The 23,909-nt window shown below is 41.5% G+C and overlaps 1 protein-coding gene across 1 annotated transcript; it reads right to left on the bottom strand.

Moving 5' to 3' along the window:
• Nucleotides 1-67: 67 nt before the first annotated feature.
• Nucleotides 68-22,679, bottom strand: spats2 (spermatogenesis associated serine rich 2). The gene is made up of 13 exons (XM_061735311.1): nt 22,585-22,679; nt 19,608-19,865; nt 18,615-18,694; nt 17,724-17,832; nt 17,274-17,323; nt 16,130-16,352; nt 11,824-12,003; nt 11,528-11,663; nt 9,607-9,665; nt 7,227-7,336; nt 6,982-7,084; nt 5,542-5,687; nt 68-3,513 (listed from the first exon to the last, which is right to left on the bottom strand). The coding sequence occupies exons 2-13, from the start codon at nt 19,630-19,632 to the stop codon at nt 3,256-3,258; spliced, it is 1,479 nt and encodes a 492-aa protein (XP_061591295.1). The 5' UTR covers nt 19,633-19,865; nt 22,585-22,679; the 3' UTR covers nt 68-3,255.
• Between the last annotated feature and the right edge of the window lie 1,230 nt (nt 22,680-23,909).

The following is a 23,909-nucleotide window of genomic DNA, read 5'->3' as shown; positions in this document are numbered from 1 at the left end:
TGCTTACATGCAGCAGGCCATGTGACACATCCTATGTATGAACTGAACCGCAAACAGAGAAACACAATTGGTATTGCAAACTGTTTATTTGTAGTAAATGAAAAGTGTGCCATTCAGTGAAAGGGAGAAAGAGAGGACTGGGCAATCAGGGACAGTGGATGTCTTTGGTCCATACTCTGGTGGGGGGGGCGTTGGGGAGTCAGTGGGAGACCAGAAAAGGCACTTGAGTTTACAGTTGTCTCAGAAAGGTTTTGAGAAGAAAAAAAAAAAAAAAAAAAAAAAAAAGTCCGACTGGATGAATGAACTAACTAGATGCTTTAACTTTAGTTATGCGTTATATGAATATCACATACAAAATGCCCCATGTGAGCACTAAATTATATAGCTACATAAGTATGTACAGTAAGAAACAGGAATTAAAGTAGGGTGGAGACGAGGAGGAACGCTGGATTCATCCTCTTCGGAAAATTTTGTACAGGCTGAAGTCGGAAACAAAAGGCATTCACTTCAAACTGGATGAGATCATGTCTTTGGCCTTAACCGAATATCCCAAACGTTTGGAATGTGTTTAATGAAAGTAGGAGAGAGTTGTAAAGAGAGACCGACGCCGCAGGTTAAATTACCAACTAAATCAGCTCTAGCAGTAATGTGTTGGAATGACAGCAGAGTTTCAATCTTTTCCTGCAGCCCACAGGAGGACCGGGACTGAAAGCTGTATCGAATCACTTCTGTCTACAGACCAGTGTGTTACATAACCAGCCACCTGTGGACACTTGGAGGAAACCTCTTGTGAAACACACGCCGTCACTGCCTTATCAAGCCCCCGTGTGCTGATGGGATGACTGATATCCTGGTTGGGTCTGGGCCCCGAGTGAGTGCAGCTCTGCCTGTCAAAGTCCACCTGCCAGCAGCTCTGGGCCTTGTCGTCCTGCTGGAAGCTGCGTTTCATGCAAAAACCAGAAGGTTAACGAGTGTATGTGTGGACTACTCTCTGCCAGAAAGACACTTGCAGCCACCGTGTGGCAGAGCTCTCTGTAGAGGTGAATTAAGAGCACCTAGCGGTGCTGGCAGGAGGATTATTTTAGAGGGTTCTGCCTTCCATCCATGTTAAAACAACCAAACTGGCTGCTCACAGAAGTCTTGCTCGCTTTGACATTTAAGAAAGCTAACAAGCATATTCCCCAAAACTCTTAAACCATCCTTTCACAGTCAAACCTAATCAGCAATTATTTAGCAGAGGCTGTTAACAAGTCTGCACTATTTTCTCCACAATATTAACCAACTACTCGAGTCAATCTTATGACAAACAAGAGGGGAAGAAAACAAAAAAAGGAAAAAAGTGAAAACTGGGGAAGGAGAACACTTCAAAATGTGATTTTTTTGTTCTCCAAATAGTCAGCTAGAAGGAAGACAACACATCATGAAGACGCATAATGCAGCAATAATGAAACAACTGGTTTCCCACTACAGCTTTACAACTCGGTCTATGTACAGGACTCCAAGAGGAGAGTAAGATGAGAAATCACCAGGGGTCCCCGGTCCCTTAACAGCCCAGCGCGAGAAAAACAGATGGAAATGGGTGGTGTCTTAGGATCAGCTCTGAGGTATTCACCAGCACTTTGTTCTCAAACTGAACCCAGAACTGAGCTTTGAAGCCGCCACTTGGCAGCAACAGGTTACAGATCTGTGAGAGCAACGGCTCTTTGATGCATTCATCAATTGGATCAAATTTACTTCCACTCATTGACACAAGAGGGGGGGCGGGGGGGAGGGGGGGGTTGCACTGTATTCTCACAGTTATAAATCCCACATCTGCTCTGCAGTACCATCCACTTACAAAGCAGTCATCAATGCAGACATCCATGTTTATAGAAAGGCAAATGTGAAGTCTGTGACTAAAGGCAAGCACGACATTATTCTGCCATCTGTGTGCATATAACGAGGAACAAACTGCACATGTGGAAGAACATCCATCGGAATAAATGTTCAGAATCATGAAGCGTGCACATGATCGGAGCTTCTTTCTTTTGAGTTTCTACATTATTTTAGAAAAGTAGATGAGCCCTCTGTTAGATTAAAAAGAAAAAAAAAAGGACAGTAAGCTAAAGTAAGCGATGGACGACAGCGCACGGTTCTCCCCTCATCAGTCGGAGCTGGAGACAAGACTACTCAGGAAGGTGAGATCTTTTTGGATCTTAACCTGCTTCTATGCAGCCTGGAGAAAGCACACTTGTTTTCTATAAATATGAAGCTACAGGTAGAAGCGGATGGACTGGAAATGCAGTTAACAGCCTGTTCTTGATCGATATCATGCTTAAACTCCACCGAGCGTTAGTAAGCTCTAAAAAGGCAGCCCGTTAACATTTGGGAGGGCTGAATAAAAGCCGTCTGGGCCAGTTCCCCCTCACGGTGCCGAGCTAAGCTAGTCGGCTAGCTGCTGGATCCAGCTTCATATTTGGTGTACAGACGAGAGTTGTGTGTAAATGTAAATCGTGTAACTCCTCGAAAGAAAGGAGAGCAAGATTAAGGGTATTTACAAATGATAAATTACTCCTTCAAGAGGCAACTTCTGTGGCTCAGCGTGTCTAAGTTCCAACTTCAATATGTTTCCTAAAGTTTGTAGCAGCCATTTGGGGGGGGGAATAGGACAAAAAAGAAAAGAGAAAGCTGTGAATTACAGTTTGATATGTCTCACTTTCATCCGGCAAAGATTAACAATCTGTTCTGTAGTGTTGATTGCATGATTATCGCAGACAGAAATCCCTGTCAGCACTAAGACGTGTTTTCCACTGGGAAACTACTGAAATGGTTCTTGGAGACGAGGAAAAAAAAAACAAAACATCTGACCTTCATATCATATCAGATAGCCGACAGCGCCACAGCAGAACAGTACCAAGGGTGACTTTGATAGTGCACAGATTGTTGAAGGTAATCGTGTCAGCGTCTTGCAGAAAGGGCTAAATTTACAACAAGAGACTGACGTTAGCAGATCAGTGGAGGGGAGAGGGGGGGGGGGGTAAGGAGAAACTATTACCATGATCGGGAGGAGAGAACGGGAAGAGGAAGAGTGATTACAGAACAGTGAGAGCTTTTCAAGTTTGAAGGATGAATGGACTCATGTAGAGGCGCGGCACTACAGCTCAACTGACTGAAACATGTAAACTTGTTTTCTATGCTTCAATGATGGAGTTGGAGGATTGGGGGGGGAGAGAAGGGGGTTAGTGGATGGGGTGGACTGAGCGGGAGTTTCCAGCGTCAGGGGCAGTGTGTTCGTGGAAGCCTCTGGGGCAGGCCGTTGACGGCGGGCCGGTCTGGGTGGTGGGACGTGCTGGAGGAGTGGGAGGGGCCTCTGGAGCTGTTGGGGTGCTGCGACGCCGGGCCGGAGGAGCCCCCGTCACCCTGGTACCGGTGGTTTCCGCGCCCAGAGTTCCTCTCGTTGTAGGAGCCGTTGTGCCGCTGACCGCCGGGGTGGTAACCCTGTCCCTGGAAGGTGCGCCTGTTTCCCTGGAAAATCTGCAGAAGAAGAAGAAGGGAGTCACTACACGTCACCTACTGGAGCTTTTCCACTTGTACCTACTCAGCCCGGCTCCACTCGGCTCCACTCGGTCTGGTTCTTTTCCACAAGGGGTCTAACGTGTGAGTACCGTATTTTACGCACAATAAGGCGCACCTAAAAGCCTATCATTTTCTCAAAAACCAGCAGTGCGCCTTACAATGCAGTGCGTCTTATATATGATAATTACAGTAATTTCTGTTACTGTAGTCAGGGGGATTGTGGGTAATGTAGTTGGTGTCGCCAAAGTAACGGCGCTAAAAACGTCAGGAATCGTCACAGACGTTCAAGACAACAGCAGCGACGCTGACTCGTATAATGGAGACTTTGATGAGACGGAGAAAAGCTGGTTTTTAGTTTGTTAATAAAGTTTGACATACGGTACTTTTCTTCTTATTTTTTTTTTTGCATTTGCTGTAGGATTTTGTAGCATTTCCTGTAGCGCAGCTCCATCAGGTAGATACGTAACTCAACCCCAGCCACTATAGTACGGTATTTTATCATATATTTATAATGCGGTGTGCCTTATAGTACGGTAGATACTAGGGCTGTGCGATTAATCGATTTTAAATCTAAATCGGATTTATTAATCAAGACGATTTAAAAAAAAAAAAAGGAAAATCAGACAGAGCTCGTCTAGTCAACTTTGTTTGGTCAAGAAAATTGTAAATGTTGTCACTTTACTAAACTCAAGGAGGATTTACAGTATCTTTCAATTGCACTTCATTCCCAATAGGGAAATTTGTTTGCTATTTTTCTTTAAAAATAAAGACAAAATATTTGAAACAATTTATTCCATTGTCTTTTGTAGTTTTACCAAAAAATAAAAATAAATCGAAAATCGGGTTTTCAGAGAAAACAAAAAAAAAAAAAAAAAAAGATTTTATTTTTGTCCAAAATCGCCCAGCCCTAGTACATACTTTTCCTGTATCTATTCTGCCGAGGTTCTAAGCTGCTGAGTCGGCTGTATCTGACCTCATCACACTACAGGCCACCGATTGGTCGGGGACCGTCAGACATTTGAATCAGGAAGCGGGATATCAGCGCGAGAGATTTGCGGCTTTTCATTTTATTCCACAGGCAATGACAGCGCAAAAGTCTGTTTCTGATCCAACTCTGAGGTGCAGATGTTCATAAACCTGGTGCTGAGGAGAGAATTAAAAAGGGATCTAGACGGGCGATAAGGAACGACCAGATCCACCAGGAGCTCTGTCTCTTCATAGCTGCTCGTGGCTCCAGCTGACTTTTCAGCAGCGCGACACGAACAAAATAAAAAAATTAAAAAGCGTCGCCACTTGAAGCTTCTCTCACTCTCATTTTTTAACTTGATATCGAACACAAGCCACAGATCCAGCAGCACATCTATCATCTCCTCCAGGTTCTACATCTTTAGTGTTGTTGTCTTCTCTGTTTAGATCACACAATCAAATACGTCACAGCAGCTTCACTCCAACCTCCTACTTCTCATCTGGGTGTTGAAAACAAACGGGGAAGAGGCGGGGCGTGCCGAGTAGGTACTAGTGGAAAAGCGCCATAAGTGGCTGAGTCGGCTGTATCTGACGTCATCACATTACAGGACACCGATTAGTCGGGGGGTTGGAGTCGGACATCTGAGTCAGGATGTGACATCATTTCAAGAGCGACTCGCGGCTTCTTGTTCATTTTTTCGAAGAACAATGGCAGCGCAGAAATCTGTTCCGTGGTCAGATTCCCAGGTGGAGACCTTCTTAAACCTGGTGGCTGAGGAAAATACCCAGAGAGATCTAGATGGGGCCACGAGGAATGAAAAAATATACCAGGAGCTTCTCAGTCCACGTCTGCTCAAGGCTACAAACGTCACAGCAGCTTCTCCTACTTCTGATCTGGGTGTTGAAAAGAAACGAGGGCAAGACTAGTCGAGTCGGGCTGAGTAGGTACTAGTGGAAAAGCGCCATAAGAGGCTCCTTCAGGACCTAAACGTTGGGAGAACAGCTGGTTTTCCTGCTGACCTGTTTGGCGGGGGGTGGGCGGGATTCAGAGGGGGGTCTTTGGGTCTGGGGGGGCGGAGGAGTCTCCAGCAGGTTGGGGCTGGCAGCAGACGAGGATGTGGAGCTGCAGCGGGACCGGTTAGAGTAGCCCGTGTGGGGGTGGTACACTAAAGAAGAGAGAGAGAGAGTTACAAACACAACAACTAAACGCTCAGGAAGCAGGACAAAAGTCAACCACACAGGTGCTTCATTTTGGGGTTTACTGAACCTTCATCACTTGGGTTTGGGCCATTGTCAGTTGTTGTATTCAGGTAAAAACCTAAGTGGCTTTTTTCACCTCAGAGTATTAAATGAATTTAGCAGTTCTTACTTTAATATGCTGAATATATCTAAATATCACTCAACTTCCTTTACAAAGCGTCAAGTTAAAAATGCTTTCAAATACTTGATGTCTTGGAGGGTATGGATGCTGATAATATAATTGAGGAGTCTTCATTCATTTTCATTTATGTTGGCCCTGTGTCTGATGATTATCTGGCAATATATGTTATTTAATTTCTTTTTTTTGTCTGGTTTTTGGGAGTTATTTTTCTTGTTTTTGTTTCTCTTTTCTTTTTGACTGTACAGTCCTGTTTTAATGATAAAAACTAATAAAAAGACTTTGATCAAAAAAAAATACTTGATGTCTTTGCCTCATTTACATTAATGTCCAGGTGGAGCACATGAGAATAATGTGAAGCTTTGTTGCCATTCCCCATAATTATTGTTGAAATATTCTCAAACAAAATCAGATCAGCCCATTTTCCTGAAGCCCAATTTTTTAGACTCTCACGCGACAAACACTTAAATATAAATCATTGCCTCCATGTGGCTTTTGACTTAAGGTTTTTCTCCCACTAGGGGAGTTTTTACCTGCCATTGTTTATCTAATAATTGCTCGGGGGTTTATGTTCTGGGTCTCTGGAAAGCGCCTAGAGACAACTTCTGTTGTAATAGACGCTATATAAATAAATCTAATTGGCTGGTCTGCGCTGTGGTCGTATTACAGAAAGAGTCCCTTTTAAAGCCATTTCTGTTATAAATGTTAGATTTGCATAGTTAAAAAGACCCAACTCGTGAATAAAAAACACCAGGAGGACAGTAGGGACAAAATCATTTAAGTTAGAGATTGAATGTAAAAACGTATAAGATGGAATCCTGCTGTTCTAAATAAAAAGAGAATTAAAAAAAAAAAAAAAAAGACCCAACTCACTCTTTTTGCAGTTTTCTCCACATCATTTATCGTTGCACACATTTTGACCAATATTAGTTAGATCACTGGCCATTACCAGCCTCGGGTAACCGGGGGCAACTCAAAATAGTGGTTTGTTCAGGTGAAATTCAGGGAAGGGGCTCATGGTTTTTAGATGAACAACAAAGGTTAGAACAAGGAAAAGACGTGAGATGATCGGGACGCCGTACCTGATCCAAACCCAGAGATGCTCGTCTTCAGCGGATCAATATCAAATGTAAATTTGACAGCCTTCCCGAGGTCTTCGTCGTATTTACGCTCACTGACAAAATGCTGCCGAAACAGACGAAGAGCGTGTTAAAAACAGGGTGGTTGAGTTTCAAAGCATATTCATCTTTTATTTTCCTCATTTAGTCACTTTTGAAACTACAGAAGCAGACGAGGTGCGAGGACGGCAGCCGTGTCCTTCAGGTACCTTGATGTCTGCACGTAGCTCGGCCAGCTGCTCCTCGGACATGGAGCCGGACCGGTCCGTCAGCCGCCTCAGCTCCTCTGCCTTCTTCTGCCGAGCGTCTAAAATCAGCACTGTCAACACAGCAGCACACGTATGACACGACAGCAGCTCAAGCTTTCAACTTCCAAGTCAGACTGAAACAAGTTCCCTGCTGACAGATTACGTCTAAGACTGGGCATACATTGCCAGTGTGATATTTTAAATCGTTTGATTCAGCCCCATCTCACACTGCACGACTAGATCGCAGAGTTCAAAAGTTCGTAGCCCACGAGTCTCACACTGTACATCAGGGGTGTCAAACTCATTTTGCTTGGCGGGCCGGATTTGACAAATTTTTTTTCACGCGGGCCGCACGCTCAAAATAACAAAAAACGGTGCAAAATTTTTTTTTTCTAATTCTTTTTTTTTACTATTGTCATCTAATCCAATATCAGTTTAGTTAATTTTAAAAGGAAATATGCACTTTGTTTTGTAATTATGTAAAATATATTTCTTCAGGATTTTTTTGTTTTTTTTCAAATTATGTAAGATACTCTACTATACTATCATTTTACAAAGATAAACAGAAACAAGTATGTTTTTTTTATATTTCGCTTTTTTATAGGAAATTTAAGTAAAAGCAAAATCTTTCTTATTACATCCAAGAGTGTTTTTGTGATTTAGAGATTTTTCCAGTACAATTAAGTGTATTTATTTTTAAAAATTGGCGCGGATATTTACGCCAGTGTGCCGAAAAAGTCAGCACTTCTCTTTTAACTGTTTTACTTTGTCACTATCCTCGTATTCAAAACTGAAATTCTCCAAATAAATATCTTCTATCATCTTTTTTAGCAGTGATATTTTTCCTGCGAAAATATATAATAGTAGTCAGTTAATAAAAATAAACAACCGTCTACAAAGAAATAAAATCGGCAAATGCATTCTAGAAAACTAAAAAAAATTTTGAAAACTGCTCTATTTGTGGAATAACGATGGATTTGTAGAAGAGATATATTATCGGATATGCTGCGATTCATGGCAATTATTTATGCCTTCCTTTTTAGTGAATTAACATTTCGTTTTTTTACGTTGGAAACTTCTCGCGGACCGCATGCGGCCCACGGGCCGCACATTTGACACCCCTGCTGTACGTCCTGATGCTCTGATACGACCCGTCTGCTCACAATATACGTTCCTAATCCTCACGTCGGACTTCTGTTACTGGAACTGTAACGTCAAAAAGAAGTGGAAGAGGAGGAACCCCGAAGTGGGAGACACTGAAGATGCTCAGCAAAAACAAACGCGCTGCCTTAGCAATTTGTGCCATTCTGTGTGGCGATAAATGAAAAAAGCTTAGACAACGTCGTGATTGGACAAGGAATTGGCTGGGCAGACGTGGGAAATGCGGTCTTTTTTTTCTGCTATTAAAACATGATTTGTAATGTGAATTTGCAACACTTTAAACTACAAATAATAGTTTTTGACGTGACATCAGAGATTGCGCATGCTCTCTGTGAAAGGATGAGGCCAATCGGGTCGTAGCTGCTTCAACTGTGATTCCTTCACGAGGAGCGACCAGGATTTCAAACACGCTTGATTTTCTTGCGAGCACACGATTCGTGATCAGGAGCTCGTCGTGAGGTGTTAATCTCTCGTCGTTACCCCACGTTTACTGCACGAGGCACGACCAACGGTTGGGTCGAAATCCGGCCCGATCCAAAAAAATAGTTGCACGAGTGGAAAATCGGTTCAAAACGAGCCGACAATCACACAGTATCTGCCCGGCATTAAGAAACCAAGAGGCCATTTGCTTCATAACTAATCATCTTTACGAGTCGTGTCTTCCTCCGAATTGCCACCAGATGAACATGTAAACTAAGGGATTTCTGGACCTCAGGTCTGAACCCGATGGCCCACGTTGTTAGCGAGGCAGTAAAGACGCCCTGCGGTCCAACTCAGTTTCTCATAAGTGGAAGGAGCATTTTTAAGAAACACACCCTTCATAATGTCAAAAAAAAGTACTTGACTTTCTTTCCTCCTAATTCACCGCACACCTTACACAAAAGGTAGCATTGAGTCTCCCTCGACACCTGACACTATTCATTTTTTCCAGGCCTGGAAGACACAACCCCCCACCCCCCAGGCCCCGGGAGGACCGAATAAGAGAACGGCCTACTTGTACAAATATGCTGTTCTGCTCCGTCATGTTTCGCATACACGTGCACACCGCTCAAGTTTTAAGGGAACTGGGACTCGCTGTTTCACAACTCATTTTACTTCCTCACAGAAGTGATTTGGGTTAGATTACCGGGCCGTTCGAACATCAGTGTCCGACATTTACACAGGAAGGAGAAGTACTTACTGGACTCAGCTTTCACTTTGTCCATCTCTCCCAGAAGTGTCACCTCCCTGTCCATTAAACTTAAAGAGAAACACAAGAGAAGAGGTAATAAATCAGAAAGTTAGGGCGAAATGTGCAAAACTTGACATTTACTTTTTTTTTTTTTTACATCAACTTAAATTTTTCTTTTTCTTGCATTTATTTCTGCATTAAAAATGCCAAAAATCACAAAATGCTGATTGAAGAGCAAAAATGGAGAGACGGTCTCAGATTTCTCAATGAATGTGTAAAGGAAAGGGGGAAAAAAAGAAAGAGGAATAAACGTGCTCCTCAAATATACACTAGAAGACATTTGCATATTTCTCTCTCTTCAGCGCACAGTAATGCGAGACACCTGGAGGAGCTTCCCGAGCACGCAGCGAGCCTGCAGGCCTAAGCTGGACACGTGATCTCTGATCCCTCTGATGCATCAGTCGCTCATTTAACAGCGCAGGCGAGAGGTTACTGTGGGAAACCTCCAAACGGCTCAGAAATGCTGTTTAAAAACATTCCTGCGCAGACAGAAGCCTCATCTGAACCACGTCCAGAGATAAAGCCGACTACAAACCTCTTATGGCAATAAAACATCAGTTAGAAAGAAATGCATTTACATGCAGATGCTGTGTAAGCAGCATGCAATTAAAAACAGGACTTTGGTTTAATTCATAACTTGAATATATCCATGTTTGTATATAAAATAAACAGCAAGAACCAGATGTCAGACTTTACTTTTGTCTCATTTGCGGGTTTAAATCCAAACATAATCTAGGTGAATCTTAAATTTTCCGTTCTAAAAGCAGTCATCAGTCACCCTTTGTTTCATTCCTTCAAATTTACAGCCCGGTTTTTAAATCTTGATGAAAGCTTGCAGCATTGGATAAATCTTCTTTAATGTTGTATTGCACAATCAAGAATATCCATTTCAGTTGGCATGGCAACTGTGTTTGACAATTTTACACTAAAAACGGTCACTTCAGTTGCCAAACCACGAGTGTAAACTCTCTCCCACCCCCTGTGCAGGGAGTAATCCAGCTCAATCTCACTCCTCATACCAAGTTAGTTATGGAGGCAAGACGTCTAAAAGATTCTGTTTAAAAAATCCTCCTCATCATCATTTAATCCTCTCTGCTGTAACCAAGACTGTAGATCGATTCAAATGTCAAGAATCGAATCGATTCTTAAGATTCAGAATCGATTATCAAGATTTGATTCGATTAGATTCTGATATTGATTTGGGTTAGTGTTATTAAAACTGTTTTTTTGAGCTGTTGCATGAATTATATGTAATTATGCAAAATATATGTAGTTATGCAAAATATTACTACTAGTATTATATTGAGATTAAACAGCAAGTATTGGCAGCTAATTATGCTGTAAAGACCAATCAGCTCCCAGAATGCTGATAGAACTGCTTTCAGAAACATCGTGGGTCAGAATTACCAAACAGATCCAGGGAGGAAACAGAGACGAATGAAATCAGTTTTATTTTTTCCCACATTCCGTTTTTATTTGTTCCATTTTCGGTCTATTTTGGTTTTTAATTTTTGAGCATTTGGTTTTTAGCATTTTTTGCAAATGTAACCCCAAGACAGTTTATAAAGTAATGAAATATAGACAATTTATGCAATTATAACCTAACACTTTAATGTTTTCATACCTTTAAACATATTTAAAGGCAAAAACATGGCACCAGTTATTCTCGTGTCCAACAAAACATTCCTTTTTGGGGATAAACAAAAAAATAGCCAAAAATTGTAATGTAATGATGGGGGGGGGGGGGATTCGATCTTTAGACATATGAATCGATTTTTAGGAATTAATATGAGAATCGATTTAGAATTGGGAAATCGATTTTTTCAACACAGGCCTACTGTAGACAGGTTTTTACTAGAAGTTGGCGTACCAGCTTTGCAGCTCAGCAAACGTCTGCTTCATCTTCTTGATGGAAGAGTCCATCTCCTCCTTGACCACCATCCTGTAGCGCGTCAGGGAGGCCGTGCATCTCTGCAGGTCCTTCACAGACCGGTCGATGTTGGGAGCTGAGGACGACACAGTCGCAACTTTAGCAAATGCTTCTTCTGCAAAACCCCGGGGGTGTGTGCATTTAAACAAATATGTGAGGGACCTGAAACCAACGCTGCGTCTCAGGTTACCCATGTCAGGATCATTTGTAAAGAGAAAAAGGTTTAGGCCTCTAACCCATTTTCTTAACTCCTGCGGATCCTTGCTCCGCTGTGGTGGGGGCTAATGAGGAGGTGGGGGGATGCGAGTTTGAGCCGGGTCTCTGTCGGGGCTTGTTTCCTCGAGGACCCTGGTGATTCCTGCCTCCCTGCTGACAGGCGGGACTCGGAGCGCTGCTTTGACTTTCAGCTTCAGCAACTGCAAGACAATTAAACAAACTTTACTCTTCCCAACAATCAGTGATGCAGTTAACACGGAGATGCTTAGCTATGTGGTTTAAACACAACTTCAAGGAGCTGACACAGGTTTTTTGGGAAGAAACAACGTCACCCATGAATGCAGTGGATGTCAGATCTTTCTACACGGTCTAGTGGGAGGGACTGGATTTGATTATTTCAGCCTCCTCAGCAAACAAGTTGATTCTCGACTTTCTGACGTTGAAAGGAGCTTCAGCTTCAGTGCGTCTGCTCCTGCAGAGTCACTGTGTTGTGCTGGTCGTGAGTGATTTTTCTTATTCTTTCTTTTGAAAAGGAGCAGTCTCAATACACTCTTCTCTCTTCATTTTGTGTCCGTTTACATGAGCATATCTGACATTTTGGAGTCAGTTGGTGCCCGTTTAAGATGAAAGCAACCTGAAGGCAATTTTCCATAAGTACAGCCCCCCCCCCTTTTCTCTTCACTTTCAGGACACTGAAGTTTGTTTGTAGAGACCCTACCACACCATCACTTAAGTGAAATGGTATTCGAGTCCCTCTTAAATTAAAGATTGCAATAAAATTAACTACAACCTATTAACACTAGAATAACAGCTGTCTAAGGCGGTCTTCTGCTATCAGGAACCGTTACTATGGAACCAACTTCCAATCTGGGTTCAGGAGGCTGACACCACCTCCACCGTTAAAACTAAACTTAAACTTTTCTGTTCAGTAAACCTCTAGTTGGTGTCGGTAAACCTCTAGCTAGCGTTAGTAAACCTCTAGCTGGCGTTAGTAAACCTCTAGCTGGCGTTAGTAAACCTCTAGCTGGCGTTAGTAAACCTCTAGCTGGCGTTAGTAAACCTCTAGTTGGTGTTAGTAAACCTCTAGTTAGTCTTAGTAAACCTCTAGTTAGTGTAAACTCTAGTGTGTTAGAGTCAGTAGTCATAGTTGCAGCTATAGAACAAAACTATAATAGTTAGTCTCAAACATAGCTTGGTGGTAGATATGCTGCTATAGGCCTCTGCTGCAGGGGCACCGACATGATCCACTGGGCGGTGCCCATCACCCCTGCTCTTTCCTTTCTCAGTTATTAATTATAATTATCTCATAACCATCATTGTTGTCCATCGTTCTTGTAGTTTCTTGTGCTGGCCCCCTGTTTTCTCTTCTCTACATGTTTGCAGGCCAGAGCTTCAGGAGCTGCATGCTGACCTGCGGTCCCCCCTCTCTGATCATCCCAGTGTCTGCCGTCTACATTTGTTTATATAGTCATCTCTGCAGTACACCAATAACAATATATCAATAATATGTACATAGAAGTCTTAGTTCTCCAGCTCATGGATAATTAATACCAATATGTCTTTTGTACCTTTGACAAAATATCCATGACACCACCTTCCGTGACACATCGGAGGTCTAATATCTTTTTTAAATCTGGGCCTGGGTCCAGCTCAGAGTGATCTACAGGACTACGGGGGTGGTCTGAATACGTGCTCAGAACTTGTGTATTTTATTGTAAATATTCAAAACCTTTGTTTAGACAAGTTGACATAATAAAACTTCCAACCATCCTTGGCAGTTCTAATGTTAAAACAATGAACCACATCTACAGGGTAAAAGTGTAACTGTTTTTATTTATTGGATAACAGAATAACTCCCCATCAAAAAAGCTCAGTTAAAAACCTGTCCATTATGCTAGCAGTGTCCAGGCATTTGTTCATTCATACCGCGCCGCCCCTGCATTGGATCTGCACCCCCAACTTTGTTAACCACTGGTTTTAATTTTTCAATTAGAGAAAAATAAAACATAAGTAATTCAAAATGACAGGGGTATCAGCTGACACCCAAAGCCCATGCATTGGGGAAAAGGGTTCTCACATTTGAAACCATTGTGTGCACCACACTGAACATGGATCAAAGTAAACAGGAGAGGTTTTTCTGGACACTGAACATTTAAACAAAGGAAACAGGAGAGGTTTTTCTGACGAGCCCAGAAAGAAAAACCCTTGACAAGCAGGTTAAAGGTAAAGGGTCGACGATCATCTATCTTCTCCCGTGACGACAGCTGTAAATATTATGTATAATGTCCCTTGGACTGTCGTCAAACTTCTAGATATGGCTACAAGAGGAGATGCAACCCCCGATTGATCAGAAGCAGTGTGGATGGTAGACAGAGATCCAAGACAAAAATCCACAAGATGTTACACTCCAACTTGAATCTACATCACCTACATCTATAGCTCACTGAACAATAACGGCCTCCATGGAAGACCACTACTGTTAGAGGTGAAACATGGAAGCCTGACTCAAATGTGCTAAATTGCACCTTACTGGAGAAAAAGAATATAAGTCTTCAATAGAAAAAAAACAAACACAGGGACTCAATTTGGGGCTGCTTTGCTGCGTTTGGTGGATCGAGGTAACCTGGAGTAAAAACAGGTTATTTTGACATTACCTAAGCAAAGTGACCGATATCCGTCTCTTCCATTGGCGGGACTCGTCTGATTTTTGCCCACACTGAACAATGTGGCTGCTAGCATGAACGTGGCTACACTGACTGCGTTTCCATGCATCAATAACCCTTTTAAAACCCCAATATTGGCAATAACCCGAATTTGCACAGCCATGTAAACACCAATAACCCCTTTGAATAACCCGAGTTTGCTCATATTCTGGTTTTTAAAAACCTGAATATGACCCCTGGGTTACTCCTTTTAAAACCTGAATATTGGGTCATGTAAACTCCAAACGGATTATCCCCATCAAACGGAACAGGAATTTGTTTTCTGCACATGCTCTGTTCACAAGGAATCCTGGTCTTTTGAGTCCAGGACGTTCTTCTAAACATTGAGAAACGCAAGACCAGGAGGAGACTAATCACTTCATAAATGTAATTGAACGATATGAACATTTTGGCATTTGTAGACGGTAGAAAGTACCGGGATAGAAGATTTACAAGAAGGTGAGAGAAAAGTTGCGCGAAGCAGCATTTGTTTTGAATTTGGATACAGGAAGAGGAAGCGGAAATGACGGGAATTGCGTCATGAGGTTTTCCGCGTGTCGCTGTTTTGATCCAGATATCCCGAATGATTAATTACCATGTATACAGGGATAACCCTGTTTGCTCACGCATGGAAACGGAATATTCTGAATGTTTCAGTAACCGGAATATTAGCAATAACCCGAATTTTGCCTGCATGTAAACGTAATCACTGTCTAGTGTCTGGTCCCCGGTCCTCATGACAACAAACAATGGCCTGTTTCTAAGTGACGACCCTATACCCCCGAACCTCTATGGAGAAATCCGCCATAGAAAGATTTGTGGCATTATCTGAACAATGAGAAGGAACCCTTCAAATCTGACAGTTTCAGCAGTTTGCTCAGAAAGTGTGGGTCAAAAAATAGCCATTGGTGGATGCACATCTCTTACTGAGGCTGCAGAGATGCTCGTTGGCAGCGACAGACTAAAGGAGGGAGCCAACACCCGATGGGATTTGTCTTGAGGAATAATGCTTTCAAACACATCTGTTACAAACAGATGTTCTGCAGGGTCTTCAATGGCTTTTCTGTTCAATTAAATAAATGTTTGATGCATTCTTTGCAATTATTAACTAGTCTACTCTGTACACTAGTAAGTAGCTGCAAAAGTTAGTCCAGACCAAAGGAATAAATGAAAGAAAATTATCCACAAATGCCGGTTTCTGAGTTGTAACTTCAATAAGGTTTGTCAATCCAGATTTCCATCCATGTATTCAAAAGCAGCTTTTCTCTTTTTCTTATTCATCATCTCATGAAACATCTCACCTCTCTCATGAAGTCAACTATTGACCCATTATTGAGCATTTATTATCAACAGAAAAGCAATAAAACAAACCTGCAGGTAACCATGGTATTTTCTTAATAATAAAATGTATTTCCAACATCTCAGTTGATGAAGTCGAACAAACTTAACATCTAAAATGAAATCTTGAGACTATACACTCTCCGTTATTTAACTTAAGCCAAGCTTTTCAACGTTAACTCCAAATATCAATATTTGTCCATAAATGGATCAACTTCTGAAGAGATAAATAAGCAGCCCTCTGCTGTTTTTTTACTTTCAACCTTATGTCAAGAGAAGTTTTTACCGGCGGGCTCGGATGTGGCAGGTTCTGAGTCCAGCTCAGCTGCGTCCAGGGAGGCGGAGTCCAACTGTTCACTCAGCGAGTCCAGCGAGTCTCCGTCCACGACCGAGCCGTTGGCGTGAAAGCCGTTCACCTCGTCCTTCCCCTCCTCGCACAGCGGGGCCTCAGGCGGAGCCGGCTCTGCCGTCGCCTCCGGCTGAGGCTTGGGCTTCTTTTTCTTCTTTGGCTGTACATGCAGATATTAGTGTCAAACTTAGGCCTGTGTTGAAAAAAATCGATTTTCTGATTCTAAATCGATTCTCATATTAATTCCTAAAAATCGATTTGTATGTCTAAAGATCGATTTTTTTTTTTTTATTAAAAAATATATATATATATATATATTTTTTTTTCCATCATTACATTTTTGCCTGGTGAACTTTAATCCCAGTAGTTTTGAAAACTCTTGAACTAAATTAACTTTTCTTTAGAGAAAATGCTGGACATTTCAGCTTAAATTTCTAAATGTTATATTAGTTCAATGAAGTTCATATTATCTATATTTACTATAGCTTGTTTGGTTTCTCTGTTATCGGACACGGTTTGTCATGAAATACCTGAAAAATGCCGGTGCTTCATGGCAAGCTGTGTGTCTGGTGACAGAATAAATCAGACAAGCTAAAATAATTTGTTTACTGCTTGAGCTGTTGCAATTTCTTTCTTTTTTTGCACTTTAAATGGATATTGAAATGCCTATTTGAGTTATTTATTTCTTAGTTATTTCACAATAATTATTGTGAAATTATTATTTCAATAGTTATTTTACAGTCATATAATCCAGGCAACACTAACCCAAATCAATATCGAATCAGATCAAATGGTGATAATCGATTCTGAATCTTAAGAATCGGAATCGAATCGATTCTTGACATTTGAATCGATACCCAGCTCTAGTCAAACTCCCATTGTTTTAAATCCACTTTCCATTACACTTTCAGTGTAATGGCATGGATAAACTAAAATGTTTTCAGAGACTGCAAAGTGTTGGAAACTAAAGTGACAGGGTTGTTAAGATATGGCTGGTTATAAGCGCTTTACAATCAATGGTGAGTAATGACGTTGACATAAAAACATTGGCATTTTTAAAACACAGCCTTTCAAGTTTTACCTTCTTTTTGCCAGTGACATTCCACTCTTTCAGGATCTCAACAGCACTTCCTACAACGATGACAAATGTGCTTAGTGACAGTTTAAGCCTCGTCATGTCATCATAATAGATCAATGTCCTGAAACATTTTCTGGATACCACTAGAGCAACAACAACAAAGCAGTGTGACGTACAACATTGTTCTATTAATAAACTTGCAAAGCTGAGGGCATGTAAATGACGCTCAGGGCTGAATTTGAAGCATGCATGATCAAAAAACTTGTTTGAGCTGAAAACACATGGATGGCGAGCCAGGGCTAGTCAAAAGAATGGGGCAAGTTAGCGTTGGAGGTATATGGATTTATGGCAGCCCTGTGGAGGACAGGAACTGCGTCATGGAACAAAGAAAATACTAAGTTTATTTTATGAGGTGTGAACAAGCAACACTATCACAATTGTACGTCTTCATACCTTCCAAAAAAGCCTGCACAGCCTTGTCAACGCAGTTCTCAAAATGCTGCAAGACCAACACTATCTCGTTGTTGCTTTTGTTAGGGACGACTGCCCTGACGGCGCTGATCTGTGGAGGAAACCAGGAGAGATTAACACAGGCGGCTCCGCTTTTACTGCCAATATAAAGTGGAATTTTTACAGTCAGGTAACAATTACGTCACAGATATACCAGTGTTTCCATTTGTCTTCAAGAAGTACACAAGCAGCAAAAGAGACACCGTCTACAATATTTAATATATTTGATTATAAGACTCACGTGTTTTTAAATGAAACAAAACGTCTGCTACTGTAGCACTAACAGCTAAACATTTGACCTTCCTTAAAAGTAAACCCACAAAAATGAGAAATTGAGAACCACAACTGATCTGACATTTAAAAAAAACCTGCAAAAAAACAAACAAGCCATAATTAGCTGCCATAGTTTCAGCGAGTTCCTCCATTGGAGATAAAAACATGTAAAGCGGCTGCGTGTCACGAGATTACACATCTTGACCAAAAGTCACTTTTCAAGGAGATTCAAAGTATTTACAGTGTTGAGGTGCTGATTATCACATTTGAAAAAAGGGAGGAAAAAAAGAACACCATAAATATGTACTCCTATGAGGAAAAAGAAGAAAATAAAAAAGGGGGGGTGGGTTTACACCATGAGTCACAACAAGCTCCGAATGTTTCATTTTCGCTAAAGCAGAACTACAGCTCACTCTGCCAACACAATCGCTTAAATTGGATGCAAGAACTGTTAGCAGTTGCCAAAGTCCACCTTTGGGAGCAGATCAGTCTGATCACACAAATGTCCTTTCATGTTTCAAATAAAGAGAAGCAGCCGTGTGCAGCAAGAGCACTTCTCACCTTCTCTTTCATCCTTTCAGCAGTTCCTCCTTGAGACATGACCATTTTTGAGCGAGTGTCAAACACCACACCAGACGTATCTGAAATAAACACAGCAAACTATCTGTTCAGGTCTGGAGGGGTGTTTTTGAACCAGTACAATACAGAACACTATTTGCAAAACAAAACCACAAGGCACGTTCAGAGACTTCTTGTAAAGATATAAAAAAAAAAAACAAAGAAAAATGCTGGCCACATGTATGAAAGATAATTACAGTATCAGCACAGATGTTTGACTTGTGAAGCTGGTGTGTGCAAGAATGTCCTGAAACACCAAAGCAATTCAAAGATCTGGCCAATAAAATAGGGGTTGTTATTTATACAATACATAGTAAAAATGAAGATGCCTGGTTGAGTGAAAGTACCAGTCGTCATTTCAGCACAAGCACTTCACTTCACTTCACTTCACTTAGCAGCACACGTAGCAAGCACGTCATCACAGCTGAACTGTCTGGAATCTGCATTTGATTCAAGTGACTAAAAGTCAAAAGGCGCTCTCCAAAAACACATTCTTGCAAGAGGACCAAACTGAAGGTTTCCATCATCAGACAAACCATAAAACAGGTCAATATAAAGAATGGGTTGAAAGTTTGGACAGGAAGGGAGAGGAAAAAAAATAAATCCTGTGAACATCGAAGGACTTCCCTAGAAACAGAAACTTATGAAGAGTCGGAGCAGAGTCCAGAGTTAACTTAAGGCCATCTACAGTCCCTGGACAAGTTATTTTTCCTCATACATGAAAGTAGGTCGATGTCACTGTAAACATCCAGAGATTACAAATTATTGATAAATAACAGTCAGGGCAATTTCCTAACTGTCAGGAAAATTAATTATTCTTTAAAGTGACAACACCTAAAAAATAATTATGAGCAAATAATAAAAATGATGTTCTGAGACAACTTAAAACCACTATACACATTTCATTTTAGAAAAAGGTTGATAAGAAATACATACCCTTTTGGCTGTTTTTCTTCGCCATTCTGTCACGCAGAAGAATCCAGTAAACCTTTGTTGTAAACGGCACCTCCAGATATATATAAGCTAGTGTTCAAATCAAGGCTCCAATACGAGGTAACTTTAAGTTTGACTTGCTCTTGCTAGAGAAGGTTCCAACAAGGCTCAAAACTGGCAGGATGAGTGGAAGAAAAAGTTCAGATCCAGGCCTGTACTATTTAGGCCAAGTTTCACTTTTCCTCTTTTTTTGATTCAAAGCTGCAGAGAAAGAAGGAAAAAAAAAAGAGATAAAAATCAATGTGATCAAAAATGCTTTTGTGGCGATAATCCATGATGCAAAACATTAAAATATATTTAAAGCCATGCAAACTGAACACAAAAAGGACTGAAACTAAAAGTAATGCAAACACAATGAAATCCACTTCCTTTAGCTAGGAAATATAAATGAAAACCACATTTCAATAAATTACAGTCTGTCAACCAGAGCTTTTTCAAGAAAAATCTGCACTTAATAACATCCTTGGCAGAAAAGCTGCATTTAGTTTGAAGGAAAAAGCTAGAAGTGCAACACAGCAACCCATTTCCCATTTCCCTTTTCTCAGTTCACTGTCGAGCCACGGGTGATAAGGAGTGGACATATGAACGGCACACAATATTCATCTCACCTGCTCTGGGCCCTTGATGGGGCCGACTTGAAATATTTCAAAAATCAATGAAAATAGTGTGGTAATATTTTTGATCATCATGTAGCCAAACTCATAACTAGGGCTCCTGCCTGCTGTGAGAGTCTCAGCACTGCATGTATGCGTGTGTGTGTGTGTGTGTGTGTGTGTGTGTGTGCGCGTGTGTGTGCGTGCGCATGCAGGAGAGAGAGAAAAAAAAGAACAACCCACTATGGACCTTTGAACATCTTTCCAATTCTTTTCATTACTGTAAAGGAAACAGTAAGTTCTGTAACCAGATGTCTGACAGGCTATTGCATTACACGCATGCAAAATTTTGAGGAAAAAAAATAAAGTGGGGGTTCATCAACCTTTATAGCCATAAAAATGCTCAAGCCAGACCACCAGCCATCCAAAACTCCAGCCTTACAGCTCAGCTGTTTCCACCACTAGGATACTCTGTGATCCGGGTTTTCTAGAAAGAGAAACTTAAAGTGCTGAGTAAACCAACACCCTCGTCACTAGGACCTGGCATGTCACAGTCCCGGTTCCACCACACCTACACACGTCACACTCACAGAAGCCCCAACGCCGGCACGCATCATGTTTATCAAGAGGGTTGGTGTTTGAATATTCAAGAGAGCAAGGTGCACCTGTGCTGAGTCAGTGACACGTTTGTTCAAAGCGGAGTAAACAGAAACTCAATTACCAAAACGGAGTACGAAAGTAAATCTGATGCCATTTAAAGAAAACTAAACACCACCAGCTTATGTTGGGACAATTACTTCAATCTCAATAAAAAGTAACTACCTGCAACTGGGATATTCACTGCAGCATCACAGGCCCCGATTATATATTTCCCAACTAAAATCCTGCAATATTTTACAATCAGAAATGATACATCAGAATAATAGCAGCAGTTTCTTCACAGATGTCCAATACACCACAACTAGAGATGCACCGATCGATCGGCAACTGATCGGTATCGGCCCGATAATGCCCCTATCGGTTTTGATCGGAAAGTAATAGTTCAAAGCCGCCGATCAGATGACGTTTACAACAACAAACTGCAGCAGGAAAGCTTAAGCTAGTAAACTACACTTACTCTAAGTCGTCTCTAAAGTGAAATATTGCCTCAGCCTGAAATAAAACAGACAATTCGTGATATTTTCTCATCTCCTAATTTGTATACCGGTACCTAATAATACAGTGTCATGTACATGAGACAACACTATTGATGAATTTATGGATTTCTCGCTGTGATCTGTTATCGGCAATATCGGTATCGGCAGATACTGATATTGGAGATCGGTGATCGGCCCTCAAAATCCTGATCGGTGCATCTCTAACCACAACCCTGACCTGATCACATCATTCAGCTCCTGTCAACTCTCCTTAAACGAGTCAGATCAGGCAGCCACGTAATCGATGCAATCAATGGAGGAAGTGTTGAGAGGAGTTGGTTAATCACAGATATCCTCTCATGTTGCTCTGCTGCATAATAATATTATGAGAGGTTTGCCCTCGTCCCAGTCCTTTACCCCCTGCAGAGGCCGGATCTCACCCCAGTTACAGTCCCATGCCCACAGAGCAACCAGGATGGAGAGATGTTGGTACCATGATGGGACCAGTGATGGGACCAGTGATGGGACCAGGCTGAGGTTGGTGAGGAGCTGCAGGACGAACCCTAACCCCCACAAACCCTCACAGACCTGGATGTTGCAGCTGCAGAACCTCCCGGGACGATGCTGGACCCACTTATGCAATTGCAGTCCAGTCTCCGCCATAGCAATAAACCTACCAGCCCTGTACGTGTTTTACCTCGATGATCTTGCATGGGAGGTCATGGCTGAGGCGTTTATTATCCTGCAGCTTATTCTACACATCCAGTCCCGGTCCCTTTAGCATGCTAGAGTTATCTAATGGTGCAGATCAGCTGTGCAGACCTGCACCTGGCTGGCCTTGCTCCCCTGTCTGAGATCTAAGCAGACGTCAATAGTAACTTACAACAGCGCCCAGGCTGGTGTCTGTGCGGCCGCTGCTGCTCTAGTCCGCATTAAGCCTGATTTATGCTTCTGCGTTAAATCGACGGCGTAGCCTACGGCGTAACGTACGCGGCGACGCGCACCGTAGCTCTGCGTCGGTGTGACGCGAAACCATAAATCAGCCTTTAGCCCCGCTACCAGCCCCGCCGGGCTAGCCGTCACTGAGCTGCTCAGCTCCAGCACAAACAGCGGAACACACACTGGCTCAGGTGCACTTTAGTCGGTGACTAGGCCCGCGGTGTTGGCGGCTGAGAACCGCTGAATACGTACTTGCTGTTGGTCGCTTGTGGCCGCAGGTCCCGCAGCTCCCACAGCTCCGCAGCGTCTTTAATGCGCCTCGTCGCTGCTGCGGCCAATTAGTTCCCTGGACCAGGCCCCTTCGGGGTTGCCAGGTCCGCGGCACACACGCGCTCTGGTTCAACACCGTGTGTTCAGTTTCTATAATACATCCATGGTTCAGAGTCTTCACATCAAAATAGCACAAATACAGTATAAGTACTGCAGGGGCGCCTCCAAAACTGTTCCCTAGGGGGGCCAGATGGGGCCACTTCAATTCCTGGGGTGGACACCAAAACTAAAAGCCCTTTTTTTTTTTTTTACTTTCTAACTTGTCTGCATATATATTAATGGTTAATACCATGTTGGTAAAAACCTAAGGCATATATATATATGCATTTTTAATATATAATATATATCATATATACTTTAATATATCATATATTTATTTTATTAATACATATATATATATATAATTATTTGTGTTGTACTCAGAAATACCTGAAGAAACGCCGACCGATATCCATTTTGCCCAAATGATTTGGGATGAAATACATACCGTAACTGACAGAATCTATGTGACATATATATATGTATATATATATATATATATATATATATATATATATATATATATATATATATATATATATATATATATATATATATATATATATATATATACATATATATATATATATATATATATATATATATATATATATATATATATATATATATATATATATATATATATATATATCACATAGATTCTATTGTCAGTATGTATATATTTTCTATATTGTCATGTATGTATATATACATGTATATATACATACATGTGATAGCAATGGTAGTGACAATAGTGATCTGATTGTGCCTGTAACACATTTTCCCCATTTTAGCCTCACTACATTGGTACCTGTACATTTTAGGATTTATTTTTAAATTCTTTTATTGCATTTAAAGCCCTGAATGGTCTAGCTCCACCTTACCTCTCTAAGCTACTATGCCCTTACATACCCACCCCTAACACCCCAAACTAATCTTAAACTTAGGGGGGACCGGGCCTTTGCTACTGTGGCAAAAATGTGGAATGTTTTTCTTTTGCACATTAGACAAGCCTCTTCTGTGCAAGCTTTTAAATCAGATTTTAAAACGTGTCTCCCTCCTTGGCCTTTGACACTCTATAACTAGTTGACCTTCTGTTTTACTTGATTTTATTGTATCTTATTTTTATCGTATCCTTTTCAACTTTATTTGATCTGATCTCATTGTCTGGTATGTTTTTTATTTACTTCATTGTACAGCGCTTAGGT

Source organism: Cololabis saira, chromosome 12 (assembly GCF_033807715.1).
Source record: "Cololabis saira isolate AMF1-May2022 chromosome 12, fColSai1.1, whole genome shotgun sequence".
Taxonomy (NCBI): Eukaryota; Metazoa; Chordata; class Actinopteri; order Beloniformes; family Belonidae; genus Cololabis; species Cololabis saira.
Note: the sequence above shows the minus strand (reverse complement) of the source record. Positions and strands in the feature narration are given on the sequence as shown.